Here is a 15,926-nt window from a genome sequence, read left to right as displayed (position 1 = left end):
CTCTACGAACCATGTGACCTTGCCGCGGTGGGGAGGCTTGCGTGTCCCAATGATGCAGATAGCCGAGCCGCAGGTGCAACCATATCGGATGGGTATCTGTTGAGAGACCAGACTAACGAATGGTTCATCGAAAGGGGGGGTAGCAGCCTTTCGGTAGTTGCAAGGGCGGCAGTCTAGATGATTGACTGATACGGCCTTGTAATAATACTCAACATGGCTTAGCTATGTTGATACTGCTACACGGCTGAAAGCAACGGGAAACTACAGCCGTAACTAACTCCCGAGGACATGCAGCTCTCTCTGTATGAATGATGTACTGATGATGGCTTCCTCCCGGGTAAAATATTCCGGAGGTAAACTAGTCCTGCATTCGGATCTCCGGGTGGGGACTACACGAGAGGGGGCAATCATCAGGAAGATGGATACTGACATTCTGCGAGTCGGAGCGTGGAATGTTAGAAGTTTGAATATTGTGGTAGGTTAGAGAATCTGAAAAGGGAGATGAATAGGCTAAAGTTTGATGTAGTTGGTATAAGTGAAGTACGTTGGCAGGAAGAACAAGATTTTTGGTCAGGCGACTACCGAATTATCAACACAAAATCAAACAGGGGAAATGCAGGAGTTGGTTTAATAATGAATAAGAAAATAGGGCAGCGGGTAAGCTACTATGACCAGCATAGTGAAAGAATTATTGTCGTCAAGATAGACACCAAACCAATGCCCACCACAATAGTGCAGGTCTATATGCCTACTAGTTCAGCGGATGATGAAGAAATCGAAAGAATATATGAGGAGATAGAAGATTTAATACAATATGCAAAAGGTGGCGAGAATCTAATTGTGATGGGAGACTGGAATGCAGTGGTAGGCCAAGGAAGAGAAGGTAATACAGTAGGAGAATTTGGATTGGGACAAAGGAACGAAAGAGGAAGTCGGCTGGTTGAATTCTGCACTGATCATAATTTAGTCCTTGCCAATACTTGGTTCAAACACCACAAACGACGGCTGTATAGGTGGACGAGACCTGGAGACACTGGAAGGTATCAAATAGACTTCATTATGATTAGGCAGAGATTCAGAAACCAGGTGTTGGATTGCAAAACTTTCCCAGGAGCAGACTTGGACTCTGACCATAACTTGTTGGTCATGAAATGCCATCTGAAGTTGAAGAAATTGAAGAAAGGAAAGAATGCAAAAAGATGGGATCTAGACAAGTTGAAAGAAAAGAGTGTGAGGGATTGTTTCAAGGAACATGTTGCACAAGGACTAAATGAAAAGGCTGAAGGAAACACTATAGAGGAAGAGTGGAGTCAGTAGGGCTGCTGAAGAAATGTTAGGAAGGAAGAAAAGATCAACTAAGAATCAGTGGATAACTCAGGAGATACTAGACCTGATTGTTGAACGACGAAAATACAAGAATGCTAGAAATGAAGAGGGCAGAAAAGAATACAGGCGATTAAAGAATCAAGTGGATAGAAAGTGCAAGGTAGCTAAGGAAGAATGGCTGAAGGAGAAGTGCAAGGATGTCGAAGGCTGTATGGTCCTGGGTAAGGTAGATGCTGCATACAGGAAAATCAAGGAAACCTTTGGAGAAAGGAAATCTAGGTGTATGAATATTAAGAGCTCAGATGGAAAGCCACTTCTAGGAAAAGAAGACAAAGCAGAAAGATGGCAGGAGCATATCCAACAGTTGTATCAAGGTAAAGATGTAAATAATTTGGTTCTGGAACATGAAGAGGCTGTTGATGCTGATGAAATGGGAGACCCAATTTTGAGGTCAGAGTTTGACAGAGCTGTGAGTGACCTCAATAGGAACAAGGCACCTGGAATTGATGACATTCCCTCTGAATTACTGACTGCCTCAGGAGAAACCAGCATGGCAAGGTTATTTCATTTAGTGTGCAAGATGTATGAGACAGGAGAAGTCCCATCCGATTTTCGGAAGAATGTTGTTATACCTATTCCCAAGAAAGCCGGTGCTGACAGGTGTGAAAACTACCGCACCATTAGTTTAGTATCTCATGCCTGCAAAATTTTAACACGTATTATTTACAGAAGAATGGAAAAACAAGTAGAAGCTGAGCTGGGAGAAGATCAGTTAGGCTTCAGAAGAAATGTAGGCACACATGAAGCAATACTGACTTTACGTCCGATCTTAGAGGATCGAATCAAGAAAGACAAGCCCACGTACATGGCATTCGTAGATCTAGAAAAGGCATTCGATAATGTTGATTGGACCAAGCTATTTATGATTCTGAAGGTGATAGGGATCAGATACCGAGAACGGAGAATTATCTACAATCTGTATAAAAATCAGTCTGCAGTGATAAGAATCGAGGGCTTTGAAAAAGAAGCAGCAATCCAGAAAGGAGTGAGGCAAGGCTGCAGTTTGTCCCCTCTCCTTTTCAATGTTTACATAGAACAGGCAGTAAAGGAAATCAAAGAGAAATTTGGAAAGGGAATCACAGTCCAAGGAGAGGAAATCAAAACCTTGAGATTTGCCGATGATATTGTTATTTTATCTGAGACTGCAGAAGATCTCTAGAAGTTGCTGAATGGTATGGATGAAGTCTTGGGTAAGGAGTACAAGATGAAAATAAATAAGTCCAAAACAAAAGTAATGGAGTGCAGTCGAATGAAGGCAGGTGATGTAGAAAATATTTGATTAGGAAATGTAGTCTTAAAGGAAGTAGACGAATATTGTTACTTGGGTAGTAAAATAACTAACGATGGCAGAAGTAAGGAGGACATAAAATGCAGACTAGCACAAGCAAGGAAGAGCTTTCTTAAGAAAAGAAATTTGCTCACTTCAGACATTGATATAGGAATTAGAAAGATGTTTTTGAAGACTTTCGTGTGGTGCGTGGCATTGTAGGGAAGTGAAACATGGACGATAACTATCTCAGAAAGAAAGAGAATAGAAGCTTTTGAAATGTGGTGTTACAGAAGAATGCTGAAGGTGAGATGGATAGATCGAATCACGAATGAAGAGATACTGAATCGAATTGGTGAGAGGAGATCGATTTGGCTAAATTTGACGAGAAGAAGAGATAGAATGATAGGATACATCTTAAGACACCCAGGACTTGTTCAGTTGGTTTTTGAAGGAAGTGTAGGTGGTAAGAACGGGAGGGGTAGACCAAGGTATGAATATGACAAGCAGATTAGAGCAGATGTAGGATGCAGTAGTTACGTAGAAATGAAAAGGTTAGCGCAGGGTAGAGTGGCATGGAGAGCTGCATCAAACCAGTCTATGGATTGATGACTCAAACAACAACATACTATGTCTTAAACAGGACATGTTTTGCCTGTTTTTAGGCATCTTCAGCTGCTGTTTCTAATATCTAAGATAAAAATTGCTAGAATCCTAGGCATTGTTTATGATAAAATGCTTAAAATAGTTGGGCTAACATGGATTACTCTTGTCTAAAAAGTTTATACATGCTATATATCTTATAGAAACATCCGGCTGACATTAATTGCTATCTAATAAATTATGGTAACACATGTTATACATATAAACATCCAGCTAACATGAATTGCTCTGTCTAAAAGGGTATGTTTACATTACTATACATTTTATAAAAACATCCTTAACATGTTTGTTACACTTTAAAACTCAATTATATATTAGTTCAATCTAATTTTACTTATAATGACGTTGGGCTGGCGTGGATTCTTCAGTCTTTATTGTCCAGCAGGTGTGCAACCAATGGAAACTTCACTGACTTAATTCTAACTATTTTTGATGTTGTGGTTTCGTGGGATGTTGATATGGTCAGTTGTCTGACTGTTTTTCTTCTTGATTGCCTTGTGGCAATTAAAATTAGGTAAAACAGGGCTGCTTGATGTTATGTAGGTCAGAAGAGGGGACTTGTCAAGATTGTTTTTTCGGTTGTTGTGGACCTTATTGCCTATTAAAGGGCTGAGAGTGGTGGGTTGAGAGTCCTCTCACTTCTCTTGCGGCTGGCTTACTCCTGCGATGCTTTCTGTCCGACTCTCAATCCACTACTCTCAGCCCTTTAATGAGCAATAAGGTCCACAACAGCTGAAAGAACAATCTTGACAAGTCCCCTCTTCCGACCCACATAACATCAAGCAGCCCTGTTTTACCTAATTTTAATGATCACAAGGCAACAAAGAAGAAAAACAGTCAGACAACTGACCATATCAACATCCCACAAAATCACAACTGAATTTTTATCTAAAAATTGAACATCACAAAAAAGTGACAATTAAGTCAGTGAAGTTTCCATTGGTTGCACACACCTTGTACATTACCGACTGAACAATCCACCCAGCTCACCGTCATTATAAGTAACATTAGATTGAACTAATATATAATTGAGTTTTAAAGTGTAACAATCATGTCAAGGATGTTTTTATAAAATGTATAGTAATGTAAACATAACTTTTTAGACAGAGCAATTCTTGTTAGCTGGACGTTTATATGTATAACGTGTGTTACCATAATTTATTAGATAAGCAATTCATGTCAGCCAAATGTTTCTGTAAGATATATAGCCTGTCTAAACGTTTTAGACAGAGCAGTTCATGTTAGCCCAATTATTTTAAGCATTTTATCATAAACAAATCCTAGGATTCTAGCAATTTTTATCTTAGATATTAGGAACAGCAGCTGAAGATGCCTAAAAATAGGCTAAACATGTCCTGCTTAAGACATAGTAATGATATAATAATATTTATGTAAATTAATAAAAAAAAACAATGTATTGAAAAGGACCCACAAGAAACATTCTTTCAGAAAAGTATAGACTCACAACTTGTTTTTCTGCAAAAGACACAGCTTTTAATTTGAAAGCTGTGGTAAAACTACAGTTATTATTTGTGGGTTTCAACCCCATAATTAGAAAAATAAAGGAAAAAGCTCATGTAACAGCAGGCTTTTGCATGAAACACAGGTCTTTATCAGAAGGAAGTTAATGGCATTATTGTTGATTCATTAACATTTGAAATATGATTTGGTACTTTTATTGCTGCACTGCAAAGTGGAATCCTTATCCTTCTTTGACGAATTATGTTGTAGAGTCGTATATGTGAGCAATAATGTATGTATTTTTCCTTATGCTGTAAAGCCAGTGGTGTCTACTATGTGAGGAGACCTTATATATGGGTAAATATGGTATAAATAGTAAACGTGACACTTCCCTATCTGTCCAGTTACTAGCTATCCTATTTTGTGTCTGATGTAATGCTAGCATTTAAAATTTACCATTTTATTTATTTTCCAATACTTTCTGTCCCAAACTTACCAAACTGTGAGATCTCTCTGATAGGTTTGTCTAAACCTATAAACGTTTCATAGGGCTTTCCATTTACAGCACTTTTTCTAGTAATGAAATGGGCTCTACTGTTAATCATTCACTGTGAAACAACCCTATTTTTCTTGTATTGTTTCTACTTATTCTCTAATTTTTCTTTCAGTTATTTTGGAAAAATAGGTCCTCCTCCATACTCTTGGCAACCTAAAGATAATTTTTTATGGTTTTACATTTTCACGCTGTAAATAAAGTCGGAGTTACTACCTTTCTAGCCCCAGCTTTTACTTATCCCAGTATTATCAAAAGCCTCCTGAGTTACAGCAACATTAAAAGTACTAGTAAATTGTAAAAATGTGTTTGATATAAGGATAACAGACTAGGTAAAGGCTATGATAATTATCATATTTCTCCAAATCAAGACTATTTTTTTCTCAGAATTTTGTGTGAAAAATGATGGGTTGTCTTGCATTCAGTACGTAACAGTAATGAACACCACTAGCTGGTACCACGGCAACCACGCTGCTTCCCTTCATCCTCCACACTCACATAAAACTCAACCCACATCTTTATTATGCATCACTAGCCTCTGCAAAAAATGTTTCTCTAATCTGCAGGATAGCATTGAAACTCTCTTGAGTTAATTGCAAGGTTGACCATAATGTACGGTACCATATTTCCGAGCCCCAGCTGCACAGGAAATATCGTTTGAATTGGCATTATGGATCTACTGAACCTGACGTTTAGTAAAAGTAACTGTATTATAGACAGCAAAAATATTTTCGCCATGGATTGTTATATTGTAGACACACATAGAACAGGTATTGCCAGAAAATTTTCAAAGGGTTCTCATCGATGTTATGGTGCCAATTTTAAGTTAATGGTTATTAAAAATGCGGAAATGAATAATTGTGTAGCTGCAAGAAAAAAAAATGTGGCATAATTTAAAAATGCATACTGTACAAAAAATGCATTCATTGGCCCTCAGCAAGGGCACTTTGCAGAAGTCAAAATTGAAATTGTGAGGTATGTGTGCGAAAAATTCAAGGGCGGAATGGCCATATCATGGCGCACAAAGCTCGTTGAGCTTAAACGTCTGCATCTTTACTGACTGTACTTCGCTAGTTCAGGCTAGCAACCCATCGGAAGGACATTTGATTTCTTTCAAGTCTTGCAAAAAGAAAATGCAAGACCGTAACAGGACATATGGCCCAATACTTGGAAGGAAGATGATGATTATGATGATGATGATGATGACATCGCCAGTCGCTGAAGCCGTCAAGCGAGCTGTGTGTCTAGCGGCGGCCAGTTGTACGTGACGTTTAGTAAGAGTTTTATAGACAACAGCAATACTTTCGTGATGGATTGTCATATTGTAGAGACACGTGGAACAAATATTGTCAGCAAATTTTGAACTGATTCTCTTCAATATTATGATGCCAATTTTATTATATATTAAACACTTGGAAATAAAATTAATTGTGCAGCCGCAAGAATACGGCATAACTAAAACCTATGTTCTTTATTGGCGTGGAGACAAAAGTAGTCTAAAAATGCATTCAGTGGCCTGCAACAAGGACGCTTTAAAGAAGTTGTTAAGAGAGAAGAATTTCATAGTGTTCCGTATTGAAGTGAGTTCATTATCAAGTTGAAGATATATGATGGTTCACCCTTTCGGTACTGTCAAAATTATACAGTGCCTCATGAACTGCAACTGAAAATACGTATTTAATTCTAGACTTCTTCATAACATTGAAATTTCAACACACAGTGCTCTCTAAAGTGTTTTAGTGCTTCATAAACAGCATCTGACAGAATTATTTAATCTTCACATTTTGTTTACCTGTGCATCATCTTTTATACTTATTTGTGATTGGCTGAAATTTCAACACGCCAAACAGCATCTGATGGAATTCTTTATTTACCTGTGCATTGTCTTTTATACTTATTTGTGAATGGCTGATGATTACCAAGAATACTGGTCGAAACCGGTACCAATTATAATTAAGTAGGAATATAAAAATTTCTTATTTTAATAGTATTGAAAGGTTGAACCATCCTATATCTTCTTCAACTTAATAGTTAAAGAAGATGAACATGAAATTTTGAGGTATATGTGCATAACACACAAGGTTGGAATTGCCATAACATGAGATGCAATACGAATGCAGGCTCGCAAAGAGGAATTACGTGAACTTTCAAAGGCAGTATCAGATACCAGTACCTCTAATGAAAATTATTAGGGAAGTAGGTAGGATTTACATGATACTTGCTTGTGTTTATTTTATTTCTCAAAATAAGTTTGAAATTTGTTATAAATAAAATTATGATTTCATAAAGCACTTTTTAAGCCAATTAAATTTTTTCAGGGTTTTCTTGGATTTGGAGAAATACAGTATATAGAAATAAAAACTGGCACCCTGACAAATAATAATGCCACCTCAGTAATAAAATCTGGAACTGTTTTGAGATTATGTAGGAAATTGGGGGAAATATCCATTCTTTTCAAATACATTTTGATTAAATAATAATGCTCTCCTTAACTATTAACCACTTCTACCTGCCTCACTACCCAACCACTCACATTCTTTTTTTTATACCCCAATTTTATTGAGTACTTGGTGTTATATTGAATTGAGCGACATGTAGCACCTTCTTCTGTTGAACTGATTTATGAATGTATTTTTTCCTTGTATAATTAGGTAATGCTTGTAGGGGAGTTCAAGGGCAAGAAGGTGCAGGAAGTGAAGAAAATATTGCAGAAGAAACTTGTTGAGAAATCTGAAGCAGTGATCTATTATGAACCAGAAAAACAAATTATTTCAAGGTAAATTTGGTAGAATATAAAAATTGTTTTAATAAGGTACTGTTCGTTAAGTGTGGCTTTTTAATAATATAAAAATAAAAGTAACCATTTTACTACCTTACTGCCATACCATATTTGCCATTTGATCTTATACTTGAACAGAGAATATGTGCCTCCTGTGAAATCATGATCTTGATCAATGGTATAATCACACATTTGTACTGTAGTACAAAGATACTGAAATATTTGTATTTAAATAATTGAGCGAGTTAACCGTGTGGTCCAGATCACACAGCTCTGGGCCCTGTTTCATAAAACTAACTAATAATATTAGAACTCATAAAAAATAATTATTAGTTAACCAAATTCTGTTTCATAAAGATTTACACATGACTAATAAAATATCTTCACTAATAATATTAGTTCATTAGTCAGCTGATACAAATGGAGGTTAGAATCGGTCTTTTGTATATGTTCTTGATTTGGGTTTGTTTCTCGCAGTAGGCTAATGCTTGACTACAACCGACTATTAATCCACATGTTTAAATGGCTCACTTGATATTTTCATTGTTATGAATTAGATACGTTGTGAAAATGGATAAAAGAAGTGAAAATAATGTGAGAGAAGAATTTAATATTTAGAAATTTCATGATCCGTATTGAAGTGGGATTACAATATTTAAAGATTAAGAGTGTTCCTCCTATTCAATACAAAGATATTTATTAATGTGAAAGAATCACATATCGTTCAAATGAGGTACTAGTTTCGGCACCAGATATGTGCCATCATCAGCCACAAAGTCAAATCGGGCAAACACAATAAAACCCTAAAACAACTTTATACACACTATAACATCTGCATGGATGAATATGAAATATGACTTTAAAACAACTTTAAAAACACACTATAACATTTGCACAGATGAATATAAAATAAAATATGGTAGATGAAGTTGCATTCCATTTTAAAATCTGTTAAAATGATGACTCCGTTGTTGTACACCCATGGCGGTTTGTCCAGCTTATATATAACTTTAGTTTTCTAAAACTGTTAAATTATGCTGCGAGGTTTATTGTCATATGAAGTTGACAATATGTGTGTTCTGTAGTTTGGTTCCGGAAAATAAACGTAAACATGAACTTGGTAAGATCCAAAGAATTAATTCCCACTTCAATATGGGTTGAGGAACCTGGGGAAGAAATTAGAAGTCGAATTAGGCAAAAGATCGGGAGGAAAGATCAAAAAGAAAAGTCTAGAAAAACCCAGAGAATACTAGAAACGAACTCACCTTGAGCAGCCTGAGTAATCGGCGGACAGAGCTGGACTGATGGATGCAATTATAAGGTTAAGGGGCGAGGCGTAAGGGAGGAGAGGGGGGGGGTAGAGGCGGAGCAACTGTCACGGAGCTAAGGTGGAGTGGAAGGATGTGGTAGTGGGGGTAAATGATGTGGATATGTACTGCGTATGGTTTGAAAGATCGAATTGTTTTTAGGTGGTCTAATATTTCTTAGCCATTTAATTAAGAGATCATAAAGAATATTAGTTTTCTCGGAAATTTCATTTAAATTATAGTTAGGGTTGAAATATTGATCGCAATGAATGAAACAATTTTCGACGATGTTCATAATTGGCCCTTTGTTTGCTATTTGAAGTATTTCAAAATCATGTTCTATATCAGTAAACTTATGATTTGTGTCGTGAATGTGTTGGCCTATAGCAGAAAACTTGTTATATCTTACCGCGTTGACGTGCTCTGAATATCTGGTTATGAAGTTGCGTCCTGTTTGTCCCACGTAGGAGGCGCGGCAGGCGATACACTTGAATCTATAAATTCCAGATTTGGAAAATCTGTTAGAGGTGTTGACTGATGTTGAATTATGTATAATTTCTGAGGTCCTATTATTAGTTCTGAAGAAGATTTTTACGTTATGTTTTCGAAAAACATTGGTGATTTGATGGATACCGTTGTTGAATGTAAAAGTAGATGAAACGTTAGTGATAGGTTTTTCTTTAGTGAGAGTAGTCTTGGGCCGGTGTCTAAATTTATTGATTATCTGTTCTATAAATGATCTGCTGTAACCGTTGAATTTGGCGATTGCTCTTGTAGTGTTGAGTTCGCTATTGAGGTCTTTTCTAGACATAGGTATCGTGAATGCACGATGAACCATGCTATTATACGCTGCACGTTTGTGTGTTTGAGGATGTATGGAATCTTGACGAATAGTATTAGCAGTTTGTGTCTGTTTTCTGAAAATTCTATATGAAAGAGCAGATGGATTTCTGAGAATAGTTAAATCCAGAAAATTAATTACTTTATTATTTTCGGACTCAAGTGTAAATTTGATGTGGGGATCAATATTGTTTAGTTCTTGCAGGGTAGAGGTCGCATTCTTGATTTCTTCATCCATTATAACAAATGTGTCGTCAACATATCTGGCCCACATGAGAATGTTTGGAAAAGTATTGCTATTTATTTTTGTATATTCCAGAAAATCTAAATAAATGTCCGCTAGAATTCCCGAAGCGGGTGATCCCATAGCCAGTCCATTTTGTTGATAGATGGTTTCATCGAATTTAAAGAAATTATTGTTGATGACCAGTTTCAGAAGAGAAATAAAATCTTGTATTTCTAATTTGCTGAGAGAGCTCTGTTTGTTAAAGTTATCTTCAATAATGGAGAAAAGTTTGGTTGTGGGTATGCTTGGATACATATTTACTATATCTATCAGCAAAATGGACTGGCTATGGGATCATCCGCTTGGGGAATTCTAGCGGACATTTATTTAGATTTTCTGGAATATACAAAAAATAATAGCAATACTTTTTCAAACATCCTCATGTGGGCCAGATATGTTGACGACACATTTGTTATAATGGATGAAGAAATCAAGAATGCGACCTCTACCCTGCAAGAACTAAACAATATTGATCCCCACATCAAATTTATACTTGAGTCCGAAAATAATAAAGTAATTAATTTTCTGGATTTAACTGTTCTCAGAAATCCATCCGCTCTTTCATATAGAATTTTCAGAAAACAGACACAAACTGCCAATACTATTCGTCAAGATTCCATACATCCTCAAACACACAAACGTGCAGCGTATAATAGCATGGTTCATCGTACATTCACGATACCTATGTCTAAAAAAGACCTCAATAGCGAACTCAACACTACAAGAGCAATCGCCAAATTCAACGGTTACAGCAGATCATTTATAGAACAGATAATCAATAAATTTAGACACCGGCCCAAGACTACTCTCATTAAAGAAAAACCTATCACTAACGTTTCATCTACTTTTACATTCAACAACGGTATCCATCAAATCACCAATGTTCAGTCAACACCTCTAACAGATTTTCCAAATCTGGAATTTATAGATTCAAGTGTATCGCCTGCAGCGCCTCCTACGTGGGACAAACAGGACGCAACTTCATAACCAGATATTCAGAGCACGTCAACGCGGTAAGATATAACAAGTTTTCTGCTATAGGCCAACACATTCACGACTCAAATCATAAGTTTACTGATATAGAACATGATTTTGAAATACTTCAAATAGCAAACAAAGGGCCAATTATGAACATCGTCGAAAATTGTTTCATTCATTGCGATCAATATTTCAACCCTAACTATAATTTAAATGAAATTTCCGAGAAAACTAATATTCTTTATGATCTCTTAATTAAATGGCTAAGAAATATTAGACCACCTAAAAACAATTCGATCTTTCAAACCATACGCAGTACATATCCACATCATTTACCCCCACTACCACATCCTTCCGCTCCACCTTAGCTCCGTGACAGTTGCTCCGCCTCTACCCCTCCCCTCTCCTCCCTTACCCCTCGCCCCTTAACCTTATAATTGCATCCATCAGTCCAGCTCTGTCCGCCGATTACTCAGGCTGCTCAAGGTGAGTTCGTTTCTAGTATTCTCTGGGTTTTTCTAGACTTTTCTTTTTTATCTTTCCTTCCGATCTTTTGCCTAATTCGACTTCTAATTTCTTCCCCAGGTTCCTCAACCCATATTGAAGTGGGAATTAATTCTTTGGATCTTACCAAGTTCATGTTTACGTTTATTTTCCGGAACCAAACTACAGAACACACATATTGTCAACTTCATATGACAATAAACTTCGCAGCATAATTTAACAGTTTTAGAAAACTAAAGTTATATATAAGCTGGACAAACCGCCATGGGTGTACAACAACGGAGTCATCATTTTAACGGATTTTAAAATGGAATGCAACTTCATCTACCATATTTTATTTTATATTCATCTGTGCAAATGTTATAGTGTGTTTTTAAAGTTGTTTTAAAGTCATATTTCATATTCATCCATGCAGATGTTATAGTGTGTATAAAGTTGTTTTAGGGTTTTATTGTGTTTGCCCGATTTGACTTTGTGGCTGATGATGGCACATATCTGGTGGCGAAACTAGTACCTCATTTGAACGATATGTGATTCTTTCACATTAATAAATATCTTTGTATTGAATAGAAGGAACACTCTTAATCTTTAAATATTGAGAGAAGAAAGTTATTTTGCAGAAAGTGATTGAGTTAAAGCGTCAACTATTCGCAGCCTTTTGCACACTATAACCGTCCTTGTTCCTTTTACTCTGAGATGGACTAGCAAAATCTTTGTTTACTACGCCCTATTGGTGGGAGCGGCAGGATAACAGCCACGGTATCCCCTACCTGTCATAAGAGGCGACTAAAACGGGTCCCAGGGCTCTCAACTTGGGAGCATGTGTTGGTGAACATGGGGCACTGAGACGAGTCCTGCAATTGCTTTAACTTACTTCTGCCAGGCTCATTTTCATCTACCCTTCTAACCTCCCTTGTTCAACTCTTGTTCTTTTCCGACCCTGACAATATTAAGGAAACCTGGAGTGTCCGAGCAGAACTGCACTAGAGAAACACAATGATACTGTGTATCACTACCAACCGGTGGAATGCAATGCGAAGTTGCTATTTTAAGGTTATGCTTCATTCCTTGCAGTGGAATGTTCTATTACCAATCCTATCAAGCAAATACTCAGTAGTTCTGTAATCTAACCTAAATCTCCCATTGTATTCATATGTTTGTTACATGTCAGTACAGGCTGTTTTTGACGTAACATTTATTGAACGGTGAATACCTACTTATCACTATTTGAATCAGAGTCGACCATTTCAGTGATCTTCATGATTTTATGCCAAAATATTAAAATACCGCTCACTTTGGTTTCACTAATAATATGAATTAAGAGTCAAAATACACTCATGGAAATAATCCTAATAATATGAGTAACTTTTATTAGTCATGTTGTCTATGAAACAATTTACTAATATTATTAGGAACATCTACTAATAATTTTGACTCGTAAACTAATAACTAATATTATTAGCTAATAATTTTATGAAACATAATATTAATATTGTTAGTTAATATTTTTGGTTTCTTACTAATAATATTAGTGAAAGATGTTTTATGAAACAGGGCCCTGGGCTTGCATTCATGAGATGGTAGATTCAAAGCCCACTGTCGACAGCCGTGTAACTGATTTTCCACAGTTTCCCCTTTTCACACTAGGCAAATGTTGGGGTGTACCTTAATCAAAGCCATGGTGGCTAGCTTCCCATTCCTCGCCCCTTCCCATGCTTGCATCGCTGAAAACCATCATGTATTAGTATGACATTTAAACCAGTTGCAAAAAAAATAATTTATATACACTAGTTACAAAACTATGGAAGAATGCAAATGAACAAACCATTCAGAATTTACATACACACCTCGTAGTCATTTGGAATACTGAAAAACTGCTTGAAAAATGGAACACTATGATAATCCGCCCTTTGCACAAAAAACATGATAGATCAAATCCAAATAATTATTGGGGGACATCTCTACTGGATATCACATACAAGATTTTCTCTAAGATTATATACACAACAATTCAGGAACAACTTGACTGCAAAATTGGAGAATGTCACAGGATTTCGTCCTGGAAATAGTAGTCCAGATCAAATTACCCGTTTAAAATGGGTCATGAAGCATCTAAAAGTTAGGAACAAGAGTTTAGTCATCACTTTTGTTGATTTTATAAAGGCATGTGGTTTTTGTTGATTACTCAAAAGCCTTCGATGCGGTCAACAGAAAGGTATTAATAGATAAACTGGAGGAACTAATTGGAAGAACGAGCACAACGACCCTGGTATCGAATATACTGGCAGAAAACTACATACAGATAGATGATGGAATAGGCATATCTGACTGGCTGTCGCAGACGAACGGTGTCCTCCAAGGCGATCCACTCAGCCCTATCCTGTTTAATGTTCTCACGAACGATGTCACCAAAGGAATGACAGGAACAAGCACATACGTATATGCTGATGACATGGCCATCGCAGCGGACAGATATAGATAAACTGCAAGTATCGCTAAACACATCATGTGAATGGGCAGAGAGAAACGACATCCAGATAAACGAAGAGAAGACGGAATTGGTAGTATTTAGGAAAGGTGGAAGACTCACTGAAGCAGAGAACATCAAATGCAATGGCAAACTACTCAAGAGGGCTAATAATTTTAAATATCTAGGTATCACAATTCAAACGACGGGAAAGAGTTTCAGTTTACATATAAGATCTAGAGCAGTGGCGGCCACTAGGGCTATGAATGAAATCAGGAACATCACACAACTATCGATCAGCACAGCTATGGACTTGTTTAGGTTAAAGATACTACCTGTTCTGACGTATGGCCTAGAATTAGTGGCAGAATACCTCACGTACAAACAGCTGGAAGAATTGGAGCGAGTAAAGGCTAGATACCTGAAGAGAATTTTAGGAGTCCCGCAGAATGCAAGATCAAGGCTAGTGTATTAGCTTACCAGGGAGACCTTCTTAATAGAGGATCTGAGATGCGAGCTCATACTTCAAGCTAGTACCAGCTTCAAACAGCTTATACAAGATCTGCATGAGAAGAAAAACAACATACCAGAGGACTTCTATGCAACATCTGCTATGCAAGACAGGACCTGGATGGAAGCTAATCATGATATGCGACACGTGACGACGAGATTGGCGATCCATGGTTTCCACCACAAGGTGTGCTGCAACAAATTATTTCACGAACCAAGTGACGAATGTGTGTGTGAGTTGTGCTTGAAATTCTGCGATCGATACCATATTGTAAAATGCAGGAATAGACAGAAATCCATCGTAGCTTATAGCAAAGAAAAGTAATGTGTATGTAATGTAAATGTAATGTAATGGTATTCTGCACGGCATGTGCGCATTTTTCAATAATAATAATAATAATAATAATAATAATAATAATAATATTAGGAGTGTCTGTTCAAAAATGCTATTTCCACCATAAGAAATCTTGAAAAATGTATAATAAGAGGTACAGAGAACGTAAGTAATGGACGGAAGTAATCGAGCCGAAAAAGTGGAAGGGCAGAAAGGAGTGGAGGAGGCTTGTTAACCACACCTGGGCAACTGGGGTGGGTCATTCATGATGAAGATGACACAGAACATACCCATGATCGGGTATGGTACAACTTTTAAGGAGTTAGACCACAGATTTTGATTTGGATTGCTCATAGCATTCAACAGTATTCAGCTACTGCAATGTATGTGCACAAAAACTGAATATTTTAAAGTGGAAATAGCACCTTTTAAACAGACACTCCTCATATGATAGTATCCATCGTGAGTCATTATTGAATATCCTTAAGGAATTTGGTTTACATCAAAAACTTGTTGGCTTTATAAGAATAACCGCTAAGAATATTAAATCCAAAGTTAAATTCAGAAATGAATTCTCTGAACTATTTCAAA

At 36.8% G+C, this 15,926-nt stretch overlaps 1 protein-coding gene across 1 annotated transcript in view; it reads left to right on the top strand.

Moving 5' to 3' along the window:
- The window catches only part of LeuRS (Leucyl-tRNA synthetase), a 427,288-nt gene that overhangs the window by 246,927 nt on the left and 164,435 nt on the right, over positions 1 to 15,926 (top strand). Inside the window, exon 9 of the mRNA XM_067142663.2 lies at positions 7,982 to 8,106. Within this exon, the coding sequence (XP_066998764.2) occupies positions 7,982 to 8,106 (125 nt within the window). The remainder of the gene's footprint in view (positions 1 to 7,981; positions 8,107 to 15,926) is intronic.

Source organism: Anabrus simplex, chromosome 3, assembly GCF_040414725.1.
Source record: "Anabrus simplex isolate iqAnaSimp1 chromosome 3, ASM4041472v1, whole genome shotgun sequence".
NCBI classification, from domain to species: Eukaryota; Metazoa; Arthropoda; class Insecta; order Orthoptera; family Tettigoniidae; genus Anabrus; species Anabrus simplex.
Note: the sequence above shows the minus strand (reverse complement) of the source record. Positions and strands in the feature narration are given on the sequence as shown.